General features: G+C 32.9%; 3 protein-coding genes across 3 annotated transcripts; all 3 read left to right on the top strand.

The window, feature by feature from the left end:
• The first annotated feature begins 299 nt into the window (after nt 1-299).
• Nucleotides 300-1,201, top strand: LOC114392550. The gene has a single exon (XM_028353724.1). It carries the CDS (start codon nt 494-496, stop codon nt 989-991), a length of 498 nt encoding a protein of 165 aa, XP_028209525.1. The 5' UTR covers nt 300-493; the 3' UTR covers nt 992-1,201.
• A 7,064-nt stretch (nt 1,202-8,265) lies between these two features.
• Nucleotides 8,266-9,700, top strand: LOC114392668 (pre-mRNA-splicing factor ATP-dependent RNA helicase DEAH7-like). The gene is made up of 3 exons (XM_028353877.1): nt 8,266-8,580; nt 9,092-9,250; nt 9,493-9,700. Exons 1-3 carry the CDS (start codon nt 8,497-8,499, stop codon nt 9,493-9,495), a joined length of 246 nt encoding a protein of 81 aa, XP_028209678.1. The 5' UTR covers nt 8,266-8,496; the 3' UTR covers nt 9,496-9,700.
• Nucleotides 9,701-11,539: 1,839 nt separating this feature from the next.
• Nucleotides 11,540-18,514, top strand: LOC114394043 (peptidyl-prolyl cis-trans isomerase FKBP62-like). The gene is made up of 12 exons (XM_028355590.1): nt 11,540-11,829; nt 12,087-12,434; nt 13,056-13,136; nt 13,229-13,309; nt 13,847-14,041; nt 14,804-14,893; nt 15,342-15,517; nt 15,714-15,836; nt 15,937-16,083; nt 17,173-17,300; nt 17,401-17,521; nt 18,230-18,514. Exons 1-12 carry the CDS (start codon nt 11,658-11,660, stop codon nt 18,317-18,319), a joined length of 1,752 nt encoding a protein of 583 aa, XP_028211391.1. The 5' UTR covers nt 11,540-11,657; the 3' UTR covers nt 18,320-18,514.
• Nucleotides 18,515-22,275: the final 3,761 nt, after the last annotated feature.

The following is a 22,275-nucleotide window of genomic DNA, read 5'->3' on the forward strand; positions in this document are numbered from 1 at the left end:
TATTATATTTTAAATTTATTTTTTTCAATTTGCCCTGGCTGGAAGGGAGCATACGTGCTTTGTATTTTCCATATCATTCCAGAGGATTAAAAAAAATCATGTTTGAACTGAAAACAGTCAATGCCCTTCTAATCTAACTCATCTCTATTTTATTCAATTTTCAACAAATTGATTAAACTAATAATACCACATAGTGAATTCAAAAAAAAAGAAAAAAAGAGAGAGAGAACCACGTAGTACACATCAGTAATAGTCTGTTCCACGGTTTCATTCTTATCTTTTATAATAATCATAATCATATGGTCTTCTCAATCCGGTGTGCTATGAAAAAGTCCACCTGACTCTGCTGCTCATAGTTTCCTTGGCATCTTACAAATCCCACATATATATACATCCACCCACATAGGGGATTGATCAAATTCACTTTGATATTCATTCCTTCTTTCATTTCATTAGCAAAAGTGATCAATTAAGTGTTAATTAACCATCGATCATGATGAGGAGCAAGAAGCAGAGCCAGAACAAGTTTGTTCGAATCATGGCATCACCAATCAGAGCACTGGGAAAAGCACGTGACATGTACGTGCGGAGCATAACGAACTGCGGCCAGCACGTGAGCTACTACGGCGGCGACCCCACAGAAGGCGCGGGAAGGTTCTCGAGGAGCCACAGCGTGGCCACGTCGACGAGGTCCGAGGTTGTCAGCGAGGATTATGCGGAGCTTCTCAGGGCCGCGTCCGCGAGAACCTTGGCGAATCGAATCGACATGGATTTGGTCCTCAAACAACAACAACATGCGAACTCATCGAAAGGTAATAATTTGCCCAAGTCTAGCAGTGTTGGGATGGCGAGGATTGAGGAGGATAAGCCCTATGACTCTGAAAAGGGTGTGACGGATTCGTATCCGAGGAGTAGAAGCTATGCTGTGGAGGCCAAGAGAAGACCTTCTTCTGCTTTTCAAATTCCCAGTTCCAGACTTGTCTCCATCTAAGTATACTTAGATATAATTAAGTGAGAGAAAGAGATTTTAATTAATTAGTTGAATTTGTAACAATTAATCCTTCTCCTTTCTTTATCTGTTTTCTCATGATAAACTTTATTGATTCTATTGTTTTTGGATAGAGATTTTCTTGTAAATAAGATTTTTTTTAGCTTGTCGGTGGAACTATGAGAGTTTCTTGATGTTGGTAATTATTTACTATATTCATCTTTAGTTTTTAAGTATTTTTATAGCATCTATAATGTGAATTGTTAATGGATGTTTTTAAAAATATATTATTTTTAATGTCAAATATGATTTGGAGTTCTTTAAAATTAAAAAGAATTATTTATATAAATAATTATTATTTATTTAATTTGGTATTAAATATCAAAAAGAAAAATATAATATTTGTAAGTTAAATAACTCGTTAATAAAAATACTTAATTGAAGAAAATTATTTAAGTTTCTTAAAATTTTGGTGGCCTAAATTGAGTTGTTTATATTAATATTATTAAAAATTAAGACGTATTATAATTAAGAGTAATTAGCCACAAGTTTTATGTTTTCTTGGATTTTAATAAATGAGATGAGATAATATTTGATTACATAGTTCGGTTTCAAAGGGTTTTGGGGCTTACACAGTTCCGTTTCAAAGGGTTTTGGGGCTTTAGGCTCTTTAAGGGTTTAAACCTTCGATTTTCGATGGGGCGTGGGCGGCCAAAAAAGGGGTCGACGTCGACGTCGCAACTGCAATCAAACCAACTAGCACAACAAGTGACGCAGATAGAAGAAGATGAACGGAGTATTGCAAAAAACCTAAATCCCAGATTTGGGGAAAAATCAACGGCTACTGATGAAGAAACAACAATCCAGATGGAAAAGAAGATTGATGACGAACAACGGAAGTTGTGGGTGGATGTTGTGAATGAGAACAGAAATCCGACGAAGGGGATGCCATTAAAGTATTTTGCGCCACAGATAGTCAATGGGGAGGTCGAAGTAATGATTGAAGATGAGGATATTGAATCAGAACTGAAATTCTGGGATACAACCTTAATCATGTATGTTCTTGGGGCTGATATGAGTATGCATTCGGTTAAGCACTTCATGATGCAAAATTGGAACTTTGTTCCCCTTCCTGACATGTATTATCATGATGAAGGGTACTTTCTTCTGCGATTTAGTTCACATAGAGAAAGAGAGGAAGTAATGATGAAGGGCCCTTATACAATCAGAAACATGTCGGTACTGCTTAGGGAATGGAGAAGAGATTTCAACCTTAAAAAGGACCTGCTAAGAACCCTACCATTATGGGTTAAACTTCCATATTTACCACTGTACCTATGGGGCGATAACACATTAGGAAAAATTGTGAGTGCCATTGGTAGTCCAATCGTGACAGATGAATGTACGACGAGCAAACTTCGAGTATCTTATGCAAGAATATTGGTGGAAGTTGATATAACAAAGGAATTACCGCAAGAGATCACCATCCGAGATAGAAGTGGAAACAAGTTGCAGCAGGCCATAGAATTTGAATGGAAACCATAATTCTGCCCCAAATGCCAAAAGATAGGGCATAAATGTGGTGAACCAAAAAGAGAGGAAAAACAATGGAGGCCTAGAGCTAAAGCGATCAACACAGGAAAACAACAGATACAGGTATCGACTGTACCAAAGGTAACTCCAGCAAAGCAACCTGAAGGGAGTACTTCTTATGATCATGGACCATTACTTTTCCAAGTACAGCCAAGTGAAGAGTGGATTACTCCTACAAAGAATGCAAATGAAAGAGGAAAAAACCATAAGAAGATTACAACACCAGACTGGTTACGATGTACAAATGGATTTGATGCTCTAGGAGTTTCGAAGGACTCGCGAGCATTAGATGATCCAGGCCCATGTTAGTATCCTGGAATGTACGGGGGCTCAACAAAGCAGGTAAACATAAGGAGATTAGCTCCCATCTCCTCTCCATTAGAGCTGATATAAACATCCTGCTGGAAACGAGGATTAAAAAAGAAAAGGCGAAGGTTATTACGGGCAAGCTCAATCTTCCGGGTTGCTATATAGATAATTATATCACCACCCAAATGGAAGAATCTGGCTGAACTGGAATGATGCTAACAAACACGTTACTGAGATTATTAGTACGGATCAGATGGTGCACTGCGAAGTTAAAGATATGCAGGGGAATTTAAGCTTCTGTCTGACTGCTGTCTATGCGCAAAACAAACTGGAGCATAGGAGGAAGTTATGGCATGATATTGAACAGATCCAACATCAAGGGCCTTGGTGTATAGTTGGTGATTTCAACAATGTGCTAAGGACAAAAGACAGAATTGGTGGGAATCGAGTAACTGAGGCTGAATACAAGGACCTGCAAGATATGATGATTAGAGTTGGGCTATTTGAAGTGGGATCCAAAGGTGATTATTACACATGGTTTAACAAACATAGCGTGGATCCTATTTATTCAAGGATAGATAGAATGGTTTGCAATGTAGATTGGTTTCAAAGTCACCAGGATACCATTTTACATGTTTTACCCCCAAGTGTTTTTTATCACTCTATACTGTACCTGACTGGGCAGGAAACACCCCCATGCAGGAAGAGGAATTTTAAGTTTCTCAATTGTGTGACCAAGCTGCCAGGTTTTGATGACGCTGTCGCGCAGAGTTGGAATAGCCCTGTTGATGGTAGTCCTATGGTAGTGGTGTGGAAGAAATTGAAAAGATTAAGAAAAGTTTTAGGTACTCTGTCAAAACAATTTGCCCATACGAAACTCCAGCTGGCCAAAGCTCGGGAAGATCTTGCTGAAGCTCAAGACTCGCTTGTAAATGACAGGATGAATAGAGAGAAAATTGATAAAGTGAAGATGTGTACAGAAACTATGATTAGGTGGAACGAGATTGATGAGGAAATTCTGCAACAGAGATCAAAACTTGACTGGCTCAAACTAGGGGACGAAAATAACGCGTACTTCCATGCCTCAATTAGAGCCAAACATAAGGCAAAAAGTATTGACAAGCTTGAATTGGATGATGGCAGTGTTGTTCAGGATCAGGACGAGATTGAGGCTGAGGTGTTGAGATTTTATAAGAGCTTAATGGGGGATAAAACAAAAACGATCCAAGCTATTGATATAGTGGCAATGAGAGCAGGCACCCAAGTAAAACCAGAGCAGGCTGACATGTTGACATCGCAAGTTATTGATCAGGAGATTGTTAAGTCCTTAAATAGCATTGGAGACTTGAAATCTCTCGGGATTGACGATTACGGTGCGATGTTTTTTAAGGCTAGTTGGAATACTATAAGAACTGATGTGATTGCTGCAGTAAAAGAATTTTTTGAGCATGGGAAGATGTACATGGCGGTAAATTGCACACTAGTAACGCTGGTTCCAAAACATGACAAGACAAAAACAATTCGAGAATATCGACCAATTGCAGGCTGTACTACTCTATACAAAATCATTTCAAAAATTCTCACGATGAGCTGAATTTGTTGTCCTGCCTACTATACCAAGATGTATGAATTTGTTGTAAAAGGGTATAGTAGGCAGGGCGGTACACCAAGATGTATGATCCAATTGGATTTACAGAAGGCGTATGATATGGTCGATTGGCGAGCTTTAGAGTCCATCTTGAATGAGATTGGTTTACCAACGAAATTTGTTAATTGGATAATGCTTGCTGTATCCACGGTCTCTTACAGATTCAATGTCAACGGCAATTACAGTAACATTATGAAGGCTCAAAGAGGGGTGAGGCAAGGGGACCCCATATCCCTTTACCTGTTCGTGATCATTATGGAATATCTTGATAGGGTGTTGTATAAGATGCAAAGGAATCCCGACTACAATCATCATGCGAAATGCGAGAAACTAAGTATCACTCATTTGACGTTTGCGGACGATATTTTGTTGTTTTCCAGGGGTGACACGAAATCAGTTGAGATCATGATGGAAGCTGTTAATAAGTTTACAAAATCCACGGGTTTGATGCTCAACGTCACTAAAAGTCGCATTTATTTTGGTGGAGTGGATAATGGTACAAAAGATGAAATCTTGCAGACAACATTATTTGTGGAAGGATCACTCCCATTCAAATACTTGGGTGTTCCTCTCACAACAAAGCGACTCTCTATTGATCACTATATGATGTTGATTGATAAAATTGTGGATAGGGCAAAGCACTGGAGCACGAGACTGCTAAGTTATGCTGGGCGACTGCAGCTTCTCAAAAGTATTAGTTTCGCTATTACTAATTATTGGCTTCAGTGTATTCCGCTACCGAAGTTTGTGATTAAGAAGATCAATTCTATTTGCCGTACTTTTCTGTGGACAGGTAGTGCGGAGACTAGTAAAAAAAGCCTAGTTGCATGGAGTAATGTTTGTAAACCTATTAAAAATGGGGGTTTGAATGTTATCGACTTGGAAATTTGGAATACAGTCACTATGCTTAAACTTCTCTGGAATCTTTGCAGGAAGGCAGATAGTTTGTGGGTCCGTTGGATTCATACGTACTATTTCAAAAACAAGAACGTGATGGAGGAGAATGTGAAACCAGATAGTACTTGGATAATGAAAGCGATCTTGAATAACAGAGAAAAAGTGCCGTCTATCCAAGGGAAGTGGGAAGACATGATGATGAAAGAGAGATTTTGTATGATAGATATCTACATGGAACTTAGAAAAAAGGATGGTGAGGTTATGCCTTGGAGGAAATTGATGTACTGCAATGCAGCAAGACCTCGAGCAGTTATGACCTTGTGGCTCACTTGCCACCAAAAGCTTGCAACGAAAACTCGGCTTGTGAGATATGGAATGGTTGCAAACAGCACCTGTTGTTTCTGTGGTGCAGAAGAAACTACTGCCCACTTATTTTTTGGTTGTGCCACTATGAGAAAAGTGTGGAAAAATATTCTGGTGTGGATCGGTTTTCATCATGAACCAAATACCTGGGATAGAGAAATCATTTGGTTACTCCGCTACGGATCTGGCAAAGGGTGGAAGGCGGCTTTACTAAGGTTAGCAGTAACTAAAACCATCTACGGTTTATGGAACTATAAGAATGAACATTGCTTTGGAAAACCAAAAGATATAGATACTATACGAAATAACATTATAAATATGATAACATATAGTGACTGGTATAGTAATAAGATTAGAGCTCGCATTGCAGAGCTCATGTTATAGGTTTAGAGAGGTTCTTTTGGATTTAGGTTGTTTGAACTTTTGGTTGTTTTGAGGCTGGATCATTGGATCGCCATGCTTTGTATCTAGTACCTTTTTGAATTAATATACTTTTATTAAAAAAAAAAAATGAGATGAGATGGCGAAAGCGGAGAACTATTATTGGAATGGTTATTAACTAATTTGTCTCTCTATAGTAAGAGAATTCGTGTAATAATGACATAAACTTTACACCTTGCAAGCTACAGATTTGTTTTGTGCGAATTAAATTGAATACGAATCAGAGTAAGTGAGGCTTCCCTTTCACTTGTCAGGGGTTTTGTAGCTGTTGTAACTAATTGATGGTGACTTTTGTTTCAGGGACAATTTTTTTTTATAGTCTCCATCGTAATTATTGTTCCTAAAAATAAAATATGAAGATATTATTTGTGAGTATATCATAAAAAATGTATTTAATTTCTTTATATAAAAAAATATTTTTTTCCTAATTATAAGAAATATGTAACTACTTTATTCTTTGTTAATTAATTTTCTTATATATGATTACTTTAGTATGATGTTCATTAAGGAAATATTTATTAAATTAATTATGAGATTAAAATTTGTTGTATAAATTAAAGTTTAACTTAGATTTTTTTCTTATAAATTTAAGATATTTTATGTTGTTAATTGAATTACTTATGGATTATTAAATATGTTTTTAATTCTAATGACATAAGTGAGTTTTAATTTTAATCTTTTTTTTTTCTTTTACATCCTCTAAAATTTGATACCATTATTTTTAGTTCTTATAGAATAAATTTTTTTGTCAAAAATTAAGGATAAAAGATATATTTAAACCTTATATTTCCAAACCACATACATTTTAACATCTACAATTAAGACGAGTGTTAATAATATACTTTTAACACATTTTATTTTTAAAATTTATGTAAATCTCACTAATTTATGGATAAAATGTACAAATTGAAAAATAAAATCCACATAATTGATGAAAGTTATATAAGCTTCACCCTGTCTTAAAAAAAGAAAAGAGAAAGAAAAATGTTATATGGTGACCGACTTACACTATAAAAAAGATATGATTAACCTATATTTATAATGTATGATAAGTTTATTAACTTTTAAAATAATTAATTTAAAGTAATTTAATTGGTAATATGTGATTGTAAATGACGGTGTAAAATTATTTTATATTATATAAATATTAAACTCTTTAAAAAATGTAAATTTCACCCAATAAAAAAATATGTGAAAAAAGAATATTAAAACTAAAAGAGTCCATTAATACCATTTCTCACCCGGACAAATTTACGTCAATCTCACTCTCCTCTCGTATGCAAATCTCTCAAGTTTATGGTTGAAATGAACAAATTATGTATTATGACCCGTGAAAATAAAATCTTAGATATATATTTTATTATTCTTTTTTATATTTTTTTTACTTCTAGCATACTTTTCAAACATGTCTCATTTTTTTTACAATATCTTAGATATATAATTGTTATAGTTTTATACAAACATCCTGATTTCCTGTTAAAATAAAATCTTCATATATAATAATTATAATTTATAATTATAACTTTTTTAAGGCGAATTATAATTATAAGTTTTTTTAGAGGATTTATAATTATAACTTAAAAACCAAGAATCCGATAATAACTGTGAAAAGACTTTTTTGGTCAAATTCAACATACAGTTGGTCAAAATAATTGATTATGAAGTATAAACGTTTTTAAATGTTACACAAGGTATCATCACGGATTTTGGTATGATATGACAGGAACATAAAGGATTCCACCTTAATATATTCCTTTGAAAAAAGTATTACTCTTTTACGTAATATTAATATACTAGACAAAACTCCTTTAAGTTTTGTTTTTTTCAACTATTTTTACACTTCTTAGACTCTTTCAAATATCCTTAAAAAAAAAAGACTCTTTCAAATATATATAGGAAGTGGTGTTATTATACTTTCTTCTAAAATAACATTTTTCTTAGATTCAAACTTTTATCGATTCCTCAAAAAACAATTGGTTTATTACTATTTCGATACAAGTTTATTAGTAACATCTAGTTCGCCTTGAGTCCTAGCATTTTGGCTCATTTACTTTATCTTAGTGGTGATGGAGCAGAATTTGTAGATAATTCTACTGAGTGATTTTCAAATTTGGAGCTGAAGCTTTACCTTCTTTCAGACTTAGCGATTCATATTACATTGTGTGATTTGAAGTCACTCTATTTTTCATTTATCAATTACAATTTAATCTAATTACAATTATTATCGTGAAGGTATGATAGGGAGGAAGGCAGCACTATGTTTGATGGAGATAACTCATCACTTTTTCTTGGAGACAAAGCTTTCTTTCAGAAAAAAGAGGCTGATTTTGCCAAAAGACTGGTAAGTTTTTTTTATTTCTCATCATATTTAAGCTAAATTTTCCTGTAATTGTAAGTGTATGGGTGTTGTCTGTTTGGAGCTTCCTGCTGCTAATTAAAGTGTTAAGTAGATAAAATAAAGATAGTTAGTGTCCATAAGGAGATATGATAAAAACTGAAAAACTTGCGAGGGAAAAAGTTCTGCACCCTATGTTTTGTATTTTGATTCTTTAATCTCATTGTGCTTACCTGGATCTCATATAGCCAAAGATTGAAGTTTATGAAAGTTATTATCATGTTTGTTGTGATTTAGTTTTGGAGCAGTTACTTTATCTTCATTCGCGTGCTTGGAAGTGGCGTGATAAGCTAGATAGATATATTTTATGTTGCAATCTACTAACTTAGTTGGCTTTTGTGTGAATGGCACTTGAACTCTGGCATGTACTTTGATTAAATGGACCAGAAAACTAATACATGGTAAATGCTGCTTATACTGTATCCATTTCCAATGCTTATACTGTATCCATTGCCAGATTGATGCAGACATTGCCGTAGTGGGAAAACAAGGTGAAATTGATTTTGAGGAAGCTAAGTTTTCACAGCATTTGAAGAAGGGAGAAGCTGTGAGTGACTTTGCTAAGTTAAAAATCATTTCAGAGCAAAGGAAATATCTGCCAGAAGAGTTATTACAGGTTGATTTTTTTTTTTTCATTGTTATATATGCATAAAGTAATGATATTTGATAGGGCTGCTTTTTGGCAAAATGCAAGGAACTTATGGGAATCCAATCTCTCGAGTTGATGTAATTAACAATCACAAATTCACAATCAATCACTCTAAATGCTCAAAATTAGGACAATGATGTGTGGATTGTTGGCACATTAATCATAAACTTCTTGTGTTATGGTCTAACTTCAGTGGTTAAACTTTGCAGTAAATGACTGATGGGGTACTTCTACGTGAAACACTCAAGGAGCCCGTAAATGCATTTTGCTCTCTATGGTATGGGTTGTACCACGAGCTAATCCTGACCACAAAGGAGTACATGCAGTGCTCCATAGCAGTGGAGCCACAGTTAAGGAGTCTGATACATCATTACCGAACTTTTCTTCCACAGTTTTGAGACCAAAGAGACTTCAGGTGCTTTGCTTTTAAATAGCTGATCTAATATTCATTGTAACTAAGAAATTCATTATATAATATAACACTTTTTTTATCTCCAAAACTTTCTCAACTCTTATTGATGGATTATTTCATGGAAATTTCCCTGCATTAGTCTTTTATTTTCACTTAATTTGGGACAAAAAACATAAAGGGCCAAAATATAGATTACAAAAAAAGCAGTATACATCATATACAGTGTCCATGTTGAGCAGTCTGCAGAACTCTATACTAAATTACTAATAAATCATACATAAGCACTACATAGTATTTACTACACCATAGGTATAATGATAAAGTATTCTTTTATATTTTGGCATTCGATGGGTGTGCAGTATGTAATAAGTATTCTAAGATAAGGAAACTACTGAAAGCTTTAGGTTGTGCAGTGTCCAATGCATGCAATTACTATACTGTTTTTTTCTTCTTTTTCTGTTGATGACATGGAAGATGATGCTTGTTGATCCACTGTGTCATAGCAGTAGTCCAATTCCCTACCTAGGTGCTGGGAAGTGAAGGAAAGTGGGTATTGGAATTTAAATTTGCAAGTAACAGAAAAGTTTGCATTTCACACACTCGTGCTTACACTATCAACTTCATTATCAAACTTCCAATGCCTCTGCATTTTGCTTTTCTTTAGAATCTTTCTGTGCTTGACACACTAAATTGATGTTTCTTGTCATTTTGTTTTTCCAGTGATTGTGCAACGCTAGCTAGCTGTCATTTTGTCCTTCAATTGAATCATTGTATATGACACGCTAGGTTATGATCATAGAAGAGATTAATCAAGAAAGGTTTCACTGAGGTTTATAGTGCATTTTCAGAATGTGATTAGTTAGTTATCTAAGCTAGTGGTACCATGTGAAGTATGAAATTTTGACCAATATATTTAGTTAGTTCTTATCTGTGGATATGAAGGTACATGAGGCTAAGAGGGTGCACAATGGTCACTGCCTCTGCCATTATGCTAGGAATTTGGATTCCATGTGGCCATGCCATTACACTGTTGTGTTTGCAAAGAAGTTGAATTTAAAGTAACCAGCATTCGGGCTGGACAACACTCGAGATGCTTTAGATTTTTGCATCCGAATGCGAGAATTGCATGTCCCTCTCAAGTGAGGCAGATGCATGCTTAAAAATAAAATGGGACACTCACATGCTGGATAACATGACATTAATAATGTGTAATTTTGGTTCATAGTGGCACGTCAATTTATGTGTAAGATATTTATGATGTTATCATGTTAATGTTATATCATCATTCATATGTCACATTAATAATTTTTGTTTAAAAGTTAATAGTAAATAAAAAATTATTAAATTTTAAAAATATAATGGTGAAATTAGAAACCAAAATTATTCAATCATTAAAAGACTAAAAATGGATTTGAGAAAAAAATCATAATAATCAACTAATCATTAAATACAGAATTTAAAAATGGAAATAAAAAGTAAATATGGAACATTTAAGCAAACTCACTCCAAGCCAAATATAGATTTTTTAAAATAAAATAAAATACAATATTCACAGGATTCTATGTACATTTTGATTCTAATGTTAATTAAATAATATTAATAGTTTTATAATCTCTTTATCTATCGATATAATAATATTATTTGTAAAAATTATTATGTTCTATAAATTCAGTCAAAATTCAGTATGTACAGCAATTTTTTTTTTTATAAATTATTTAAAAGTCATACCTAAAAGAATTTCTAATTGATTTTCCACAGTCAAACTTTAAAAACCTCAGCATTGAGGTATATATATATATATATATATATATATATATATATATATATATATACATTCATTCAGTCCAAATCATTTTTTATTCACTCACACAGACACAGTTCAGGAGGCACACATGTGACACCTGATTGTTGTTCTAACAATCCGAGGAAGATTGTTCGAGAATAGACTAGAAAGGAAAAAACATGGTGGTGCTGTTGTCGGAGGAGGATGAATTCGACGAGGAGCCCGGCGAGGTAGTGGATTCAGCGCCGCCGCAGAAGGTCGGCGAAGAGAGAGAATTCAGTGGTTTCAAGAAGAAGCTTTTCAAACCCGGACAGGGATTGGAATTCCCCAACTTCGACGACGTCGTAACTGGTTAGTATTCTTTTTTTTTTTTTTTTATCGGCAACTGTTAATTTGTTAGTTTTATTAGAAATGTCAATTGCGGGATTCGAACCACAACCACTCCCCCCTTCCCTTCTTCCTTTACTCTTCCCCAACCACCAACCAGTGTGCCAACTTTATATCTCCAAAAAAAAAAAAACTTCAATGTTCAATCTATTGATACAAAATTTAGTTATTTATCACTTACCAGTGCATTATGCTTTGTTACATTATTTAATTCAATGTAGTTCGCTGTGTTGGAATTGGAACATTGCTCGATGGAACAACGTTTGATTCCACTAGGGAGAGGGATCAACCTAGGACGTTTGCTCTTGGAAAAGATGACATTGGTGCTGGTTTGGACCGTGCCATTATCACTATGAAGAAAGGGGAGGTGGCATTGTTCACGTTGCCCGGAGATGGTGGTGATGGCGATGTTTCGCTTGATTCCGACGACTCTTCGGCTGTGCGGTTTGAGGTGGAGCTCGTTTCGTGGATCACGGTGGTGGATGTTTGCAAAGATGGTGGAGTTGTCAAGAAAATTCTGGAGAAGGGGAGTGGCATTGAGCGCCCTGGTGATCTTGATGAAGTGCTTGGTAATCTAATATAGTTGATTTTTCTTGATTATGAATGTTTTTTCAACTTCCCATTGATTGAACATATCAACAAGTTGAGAGTTGTATGTTAGAATTTGATTTTTCCAATACACCCCACTTATATACTCTATATTGGCCTTATCTCTAGTTAATGTGGGACTTGGGTTTTTCCGAATATAACCATTAAGTGTGTGAATCAACACAAGGCTTTTCCAGCTTAATTAGCAGTCTCGAGTGAGAGAGAGCTTTGTTGTCCATAATGCTCTTGTCTGACTTGAATAGATATACATGATTGTTTCCTATGAAGGATGCATGTGATTTCACACACACAAAAGAAATTGATTTTTATATTCTTTTAATGTACAGATTTTTTACACTATTAACCAAGTACAAATTAGATATGATTTTTAATGTAATTATTACAAAAGGCAATAATTTTATTGCACGTGGTGATCCATGATTGGGTTTCAGTGTAAAAAGCCTTTACACCATTAGGGCATTTTAATTAAATTCATGTTGCTATTCATTTTGATGTTTTTTTTTATGTATCGCTTTTGGCATGTTTTATGAATAAAGATTGTTTCGGCTTATTAGTTCTTGTTGGATATTTTGCTGCTGCAGTAAAGTATCGGGTGGTGCTTGGTGATGGCACTGTTGTTGTGGAGACGCTGGAAGGAGGAGTTGAGTTTCACATGAAGGATGGTAATAACGTTGAGTTGTGCTGTTTTTTGGATGAAATATAATTTCATTTTTCGTCTCACAGGTTGTTTGACCAAATATGGTGCTACTTGTAGGTCATCTTTTTCCTATATTGCCAAAAGTAATCATGACTATGACAAGGGGAGAGAAGGCTGAATTAATTCTCCAACCCCAGTGTATGTCTTTTATTCTTCTAATCTGCCTACATTATCTGTATTTTTTGTGTTTCGGGTAACCAGATGAAAGGTTTATTATGTGGGCATATATTTCCTCATTTTGTTGAGATGCATGAAACTTTGGTCTCAAAATATGACTCTGATTGAAATGAAAATGGTGTAACCATCTATGCAGTCCATTGAAATGTTTCTGCCTTCTCCCAGTCAGTTTCTGTTTGCTAGCATTTTGGTTACTTTACCATAATTGCCCTTGATAAATTGATCAGTCTAGGGAACTGCAAACATCAACATTTGTGCATCAACTGTGTAAGCCAATTGAAAGTTAAACTGGCTTTTGGCATAATTCTTTTCTGCAAATTAGGGTTCATTTCCATTTATTCTTATTAATTTTTGCTGCTTCTTTCAAATTCCTTGGCTTCAAGTTATTCCATATCTGGATGTCAGCTTGGAGTTACACTTTTATTCATTAGCTTGATAGATATTGCAGTCCACTATCTCTTGTAATTAATTTGGAAGTTATTAATACGGTTACTCCAGATGCCTTTGGGGAGAAGGGGAGAGAAGCTGGCAGTGGGCTCTGTTCAATTCCTCCGAATTCAGTGCTGCATGTTAATATTGAATTGGTGTCCTTCAAGCCTGTCATAAATGTTACTGGTGACTCCAAGGTGATTAAAAAGATTTTGAAAGAAGGGGAGGGTGCTTTCACAGCCAATGAAGGTGCAAATGTTACTGGTAAGAAAACAACTCTCATTTAACCTCAACAAGTTTAACCACTTGGGTTGATGGGTTATTAATGTAGTTGATATGAATCGGAATGGATCTAGAATTGTAAGGATTAACGTCATAAGATGAAAGAGGAAATTTCAAATCTATGGCCATGGCCAGATGTTTCATTATAATCTATATTAGCAGAATCTTTGCATGACTCTAATTTTTCTATTTCTGATTTCTTTCATTTCCTTTAGTGTTAAAATTATAAGCATATAAGTAGTGAATCACATAAACTATGTTATTCTCTTGTGAATAGTTTCATGTTAATGTTCCCAAATCTAGTGTCACTTGATGTTATTGGGGACAAGGGTTTAATGTTCTTTTTCCCATGTTATCTGCCAATCCAATTTCAAGTTTACTTCAACGATAAATCATCCCAATTTTTTTTTTTAAAATGAAAACATTAAAGAAATGTATTAACTTCTGTGTCTAGACAGGCCACAATAGTACAACCACACATAAATAATAAAGATAGAATGACCATTGTTATGGTCACGACTCAGCAGACAAACAATACAAATTGTACTGCGTAACTTGTATATAGCTTCTTTTTAGAATGGTTTTCTGGGTAAATACTCATATTGTAAGTATATAAAGTTTGTTGTTTCTTTAAAGTAAGAAGGTACTACAACTATAATTTTATTAATTGTGAAAATTAAAGTCCAAGAAGAAAAGGAAAAAAAATCCTCAGTTTACTAATTGCTTTTGATGAAATTATGGCAGTGAGCTTCACAGCTATGCTAGAAGATGGCACTGTATTTGAGAAAAGAGGAATTGGTGAAACACTACCCTTGGAATTCATAACTGATGAGGGTGAGCTTATTCTTATCCTTCTTTAATTACACTCTTTTGTATGTTTTTTAGTTAGAATATATGAAAATATCTTATCATAACTTGGAATGTCTTAGATTATTCTCAAGGATTAGTTTCTCTATTTCCTCATCATTTGTTAGGATTGGTTACCATATTTCCTTATCTAGTCATGATTTATTTCCATATTTAGTTAATATTATGATTAGTATAAATAAGGGTTAGTGCTCTGTTTTATGAACATATCATACTCATCAAGACATTGTAATAAATCTCAGTTAATATTGATTCAGTGTTTCATTCTATTTTATCTCTCTTCCTCCCTATACCTAAAACTTCATAATTTAAACATATGCATTTTTCCACTTGCTTGGTAATGAACTGAGGATTATTGAGTATTTATGACATCTAGGAAGGGATGATAATAGTGTTTCTACTTTGTTGTCTGTAGAACAAGTGATTACTGGTCTAGACCGAGCTGTGGCAACAATGAAGAAGGGTGAGAGGGCGATAATTAGCATACATCCTGATTATGCATTTGGAGATGTTGAAGTGAGACGAGATATTGCTATTGTGCCACCGGGCTCAAATGTAGTCTATGACATTGAGATGATGGATTTTATTAAGGTAAGAGGAAAAAAATATCAAAATAGTAAGGAGATGGAAACTTGTATCATTTACCCAAAAGAGTGGAGAAAACCAAAATGACTTGCAGTATGCTTTAGTTTCTCTTTCAGTGTATAGTTTGTCTGTTAGATACATATATGTATAGTTTCTCATGCAGCATTGCTTTCAATAATTCTAACTTTTATTTGATTTAAAGGAGAAAGCACCATGGGAATTGAATAGTAAGGAGAAAATTGAGGTGGCTGGGAGGATGAAAGAAGAAGGAAATGTATTATTTAAAGTTGGCAATTATCAGCGAGCAGGAAAGAAATATGAAAAGGTAAATCCTTGACTTGTGTTGGGTTTGGTTTTTTAAGTTTCATTAAGATTCCTTTAGTTCATGATTTCTGCCAAATCCATGATACCTTGTTCTCTCTCAGGCTGCTGATTTTGTTGATGAAGATGGATCCTTTGGGTTTGATGAGCAAAAGCAAGCTCAGACACTGAAAGTGTCATGCTGGTTGAATAGTGCAGCTTGTAGCCTTAAACTTGATGACTTTCCTGGAGCAATCAAGCTATGTTCACAGGTAACGGCCTATCAAGTCCTGCATAAGATTTGAAAAAGCCAATTCTGTGAGCAGATTGGCTAATTGGAGAGAATAACTATGGGTGGGAGAAGTGATAACAAGTTGTATGCTTTAGGTATAACAAATTAGGAGGTTAAGGAAATCAAAATAATTCTCACGAGAGTCCTGGTCTGCTATTTCTGAATTATGAGTTTCTTGAGGTAACTTGCTTGTATGCAATAGTCTGAGAAATTCTTTCGAATGTTAAAAAAACTGGGAATTAACCGAGATTTCAGAAACAGAAATAAGAAAGAAACATAAATAATAGTGTTTTGAATATTCAGAGGATGATAATAGTGTTTTCACAACAAATCTAGGTTTACCTCTCAAGTTCCTCCCTTTCCACTGAATTCTTTCTTTCATCTCCTTGCTCCTTCTCTTGCTTTTAACGATTAACACTTTAACAGGCTTCACCCTTTTCTCACTCTCCCTTTACACTACTGTTAGATGTCTAGACAGTTACTAGAAAAATCCCTGTTTGCATCCCCTTTTCTTTATCTCTCTTTCTCACGTGGGTGAATAAGACACCACATTTCCCTTTATGGCTTCTCACCCAGACTCTAGTAATAGCAGGGTTTCTGTATCTATCAATTATATTCTGCTAAGTTGTTTCATCAGATGATGGTGCATAAATGGTTGTAATGTTGTAGTCAAGGGGGGCTTCAACACTGGTTGTGCTGAGATTGTTCTTTGCATAATTTAACAGATATTTTAGTATTGTTGTCTGCTAAAGGCACTTATATGTTTCAATTATGAAAAGATTCACACTATGTCTTCTCAATTTCTAGATGAATAATGGCAATGCCTACATGTAACTACCACAGTATGGGCATAGAAAATTATTATGTTGGCATATACAGATACTGGTAAACTTGTAAAATAGTTAAGTGGAAAATTTTCCACATATATTGGAAGCTTCATGTATGCTGATGCATGCCTCTGAGTGCAAACAAGGAAGGGATGGATTAATATCTACTCATATTCAACTTCTAAGATGTATGCCTGGTTATTAGAGTAGCTATCATAATGAATTTCTTACTCTCCTCTCAGGTGCTTGATGTTGAATTTTGCAATGTGAAAGCTTTTTACAGACGAGCACAAGCATATATAGAAACTGGAGATTATCTTTTAGCAGATGTAGACATCAAGAAAGCTCTTGTGGTGGACCCACAAAACAGGTACTTAAAAGGGTTGATTCTCCAAAAAGAAATTACTGTTCGTTTAAAATGGATGCTTCTCATACTCATATTAAAGAAATGATGATTTTTCATTTTCCAGAGATGTTAAGGTAATTCAGAAGAAATTGAAGCAACTTCAAGCTGACAGTGACAAAAAAGATGCTAAGCTATATGAAAACATGCTTGCACGTAAAACAAAGGACCCATCTATGGCTATAAAGGTGAGTATTGTTTAGATTTAATGACTCTTTCTGCTTGTGTATTTAATATTAGGTGTCCTGCTTCCAGTCCTGCATACCTTTTTTTTTGGGAGAAAATTGAGTACAAGTAGGGTTGAAATAATAGACATACTTCTTTAGAAAAAGAAAAGCTAAAAAAAGTGAGAGAAAGAAAAGATGCTAACTCAATCATTAATTCTAGGTAAGGACCTATGGTGGTATGTGTATCATAACAGGGTCGACTTTGTTCACTATTCCGTATTTTATTAAAATGTGATTTTGCAGCAGATGCTGAACCCAATTACTATTGTGTGGATCTAGAGTCAGATTGTGTGTGAATGGACTTTTGGGTTGTTCATCAATGACCGAATCTTAACAAGGAGAGGATCTTTTTTTAGATCCCTAGGCTTACATTGTCTAATGTGTACATCTTTTTTCGATCTAATAACTGCTTGCGGATCTATGAAGCTAATATGGGTGCTACATAAACATGGAATTTTCCTTCCAAGTCTAGGTTGATGCCTTGATAAGGCAATGGATAAAGAAAGATTTCAACAATTCCGATGTTGTCAACTTAGGATTTTTTTTTTATCATTTCTTCTCCTTTTTTATTTTGTTCTTATCTCTATTGTTTGTCATTTATAAACACCCAATGTTCTTGCTTCCACATAAATTGTATTTGTAACTAAAGTTCTTACTCTTATCAAACAGAGATTGAAGGTAGAGAAAGATCAGGGGGAAAATGAAGAGGTTGCAAGAATGGAAATTGACGAAGTTGCTGATAGCGCAGTGATTCAATAGTTGATTCTTGTTGAACATGTATAGATTATAATATAAAGCTTCTATTAACAAAATATGTAAACTAGTAGATGGAAGTTGCAAATTGGATTCGGATGAAAACCTACATGTTCCAATAGAGTACATTTATGTATTCCATCAACTTGTAATCTTGCCACATTTCAGATGAACATTATACATACTACATTCGCATGCAAATCTTGTTTAATTGTTAGCTCTTTACATTTATTTTGGATAGTTATATTGTACCTAATGCCATTAGGTGGCTAACAAAAGAAAGAGTATTGTTGTTAAAGGTTGTAGTAATATCACTTTGGTCAATGGTTAGTGTAGTTTTTATGTGTAGGAATTGAAGAAAATGTCAACATGTCTAGATATTAAAATTTGTGATTCAACCAAAAACTCTATAATTGATCGGTTCAGTTCGGATATGATTCAAATACAAAAATTATTAAGCTCAAATTGTTTGGGTCAAATCGAGTTCGCACCTCTATTAGAATAACTCACATTTTACTCAACCAATTGCGTTAAATGCTCTAATGTAGGTTAAGATAAGATAATGTTTAAATGAGAATTGCAATAAGTATTAAAATGTTTTATGCACTGATAATGTAAAATTATTTTGCACTATCAGGGCATAAACATTAAACAGTGGAGGTTGGTGGTTGTAGGAACGGCGATGTTGGGGTTGTTCATGGTAGCCGCCAAAATGGATTTGCCGTCGAAACTACTTGTCCTGACGAAAAGTCTGACACACCACCATCTCCAGTGAACCCTAACGATGACACTATAGGATTCAACGAATAAAATAAGGAGCAAGCAAGAAAGAAAAAAAAAAGTAGTAAAAATGTTGTGTTTTTGTAGAAACACATTAGAAAAAAGAAAGAGATAGTGTTTGTTTTACACTATCAGTACATAAACATTAAACAGTGGAGGTTGGTGGTTATAGAAGCGACGACATTGGGATTATTTATGGTAGCCGCCAAAATGGATCTACCGTCAAAATCACATGTTCCAACGAAAAGTTTGATGCACCATCGCCTTCAGTGAAACTTGGCGATGACACTAGGATTTGGCAAATAAAAGGAGCAAGCAAGCAAGAAATAAAAAATGGTTAAAAGGTTGTATTTTTTTAGGAACACATAAGAAAAAAAAAAAAGAAAGAGGGATAATGTGTGTTTTGGTTATGTGGTGTGGTGCTTCTTATGGGGTTGAAATGATTCTTATGAATATCAGAAAATGTTTGATTTTTGGATAAAGTTTCAGCCTTTATTCACATTTTGTTATAAGCATTGTCGTCCATGACAAAAGGTCGATGAAGGTGGGCACCAACAATTATAACGTGTGATTAAGAGTTCGATCTGGGTTTGGGAGAAAGAGATTTCTTGTGTGTATATATATATATATATATATTTTCCCTGCAATTTGTGGCGATTATTAACCCACAAAAATTGTGTTTTGATTTTTTTTTTTAATTTGTGACGATTTTTAATTTCACGATTTATATTTTAAAATTTAAATTAAAAATATGTCATGTAGGTTTAGATGAATCCGAACCTAGCTCTAGACCAAAAAGTCACATATTTAAATTTTGTAATGATGAAAAACAAATCAAAAATTTTATAGGGATGAAATTTTTTTTATAATTTTAGAGGGACGGAAAAATATTTTAGTCTTATATAAAACTTTTATATAACATACTAGTTTAGTGCTACTGCAATGAACAAATAAATTTGGAGAGAGATTTTTTGGATCGTATAAAAATTATGTTGATAAATTTAATATTTTTTTATATTATTGAAAAAATCTAAAATTAATTCATATATATTCAATATAAAAATTATTTATTAACAAGAAGTAATAGAAGATAATTGAATGTGATTTTTTATATAATTATAAATTTAAATTTAAATTCAAAGAAATTTGCATAATTGTAACAAAAAAAAAGACTAAACTGTTCCAAAAAAAAAACTTTGTATAAACAACTTAAATTACATAATGAAACTTCAAACTCTAAATTAAATAAAGAGCAGTATTGTTGATTGTGATTTTTAAATTATAAGTCATAATTTTATATATGTCATAGTTAATTAGTTGTATTGTCCTTTATTAATATATTTCTTAATTAAATTATATTTTTATCAGCTTTTAATTAATGATCTGTTTGTTCAAATTATTTGTTAAAAATAATTTTTTACTTAAAATAAATAGTTTGCTATTTTTTTTGGTTTGTTTGTTTAAATTTCTTTTGCTTAAAAATTATTTTTATGTTTTTTAAAGAAGAAAATTCTATCTGTTTTTTTCTTTTTAGAAACATGCCCTAAATTACTAAAATTTTATAATAACTAACCCTTAATTTATTCAGCAAACAAGAAATTAAAACATAATTTTGTATTTGTAATCTGTGATAATTAATAAGTTGTATTACCGTTTATCAACATCTCTTAATTAATTATTTTATTAGCTCTTACTTAAATTACTAAAATGTTATTAATGATACTTTATCAATATTATTTTATTATCATATATGTTACAGTTTAATACTTATACACTACACTAATTGTGTAAATTACCTTTATCCGGTCATGCAATTACAAATAATGTTTGAATTATTTTAAGATAATTATTTTAAAATTTAAAAAACTTATTATATAGAATGGATTATGATTGGATGATTATATAAAATTTTTTATAATCTCAATGCATATTTTTCTTATATATTTAAACATGTTATATTCAATTTTCATGCAATGTACAATATTCTTCATCTCCCATATTGATCTATTAATTGCTAATCAGTCAACATTAAAATATAATAAACAATATAGATAATTATAATAAAAAATTAAATACATTTTGTTTTAATTAAAATAGTATAAGTAAATACATTTTAAGTTGTTGTTCTAAATAATTCTTAAATTAAAATGTTATGTTAATTTTAATATACATAAATTAGTTGTACAATTACGTTCATCAGCCATATTTGAATTTACACTGTTTAATTAATTTAAAATTAATAATATAATTCAAAAGTTTTTATAGACATTATTGTAGTATTGATTTAATTAAAAATAATAGTATATTAATTTATTGTCCTAATGTAATTTAAAATAGTGGAACAATAAAAAATGTTGTTTTTTTATTTAAAGTTTTTTTACCACTGTATTTTGAAATAATATTATGCTTGATTAATATTTTTTCCAGTTAAATTATAATCTTTTACCTTTCAGGCAAAATATACAAAAAAGATTTTTCATATATTCACCTTAGCAAAAAATTCCAACTCTCTTCAAATATCGAAATAGAAGATGTGATTTTGAACTAACAATTTTCTTCAATGGTACCATTTTCAAACTTTTAGTGTGCTAGCTTTAAGTGATGACTCATCACAAATTCAATAAAGCTCAAGTTTGAGAGGTAATTTAGTTGTGACTTGTGAGGAAAGAACCAAAATGCCAGCGTTGGAGAAAGATTACTTGTATAAAAAAATTAAAATAATCTTGTAGTTTTTCTTTTATATTGATATTGATTAGTTGATATTAATGATATAGATAGATATATAGATTATCATTTAAATGCTGATACTATTTTTAATTGAATAAATGATATATATAAATATAAATGACATGAATTGAGAATATTTTGCTTCCTTTTTTTTATTGAAATTTTAAATTAAAAAAAATGAGACATTTTTTTACCAAAGGGATATACGCAAACACAATCAATCAATAACCGTGTTTTATATAATATAAATATGAATTTAGATATAAATAGATAAAGATATAGATATATAGATAAAATAAAATATAGATTAAAAAAATTATTATCCTATTCACGGGCCAGCGAGTGCAAAAGAGCCCAAGAAAAGCATTGAGGAGCTTAATGGGCCTGTGATCCATCCAATCCAAATCCCCGCTTAAACCTCAGAAACAAAACCTAACTAATAACTATGGCCGCAT

Source organism: Glycine soja, chromosome 17 (genome assembly GCF_004193775.1).
Source record: "Glycine soja cultivar W05 chromosome 17, ASM419377v2, whole genome shotgun sequence".
NCBI classification, from domain to species: domain Eukaryota; kingdom Viridiplantae; phylum Streptophyta; class Magnoliopsida; order Fabales; family Fabaceae; genus Glycine; species Glycine soja.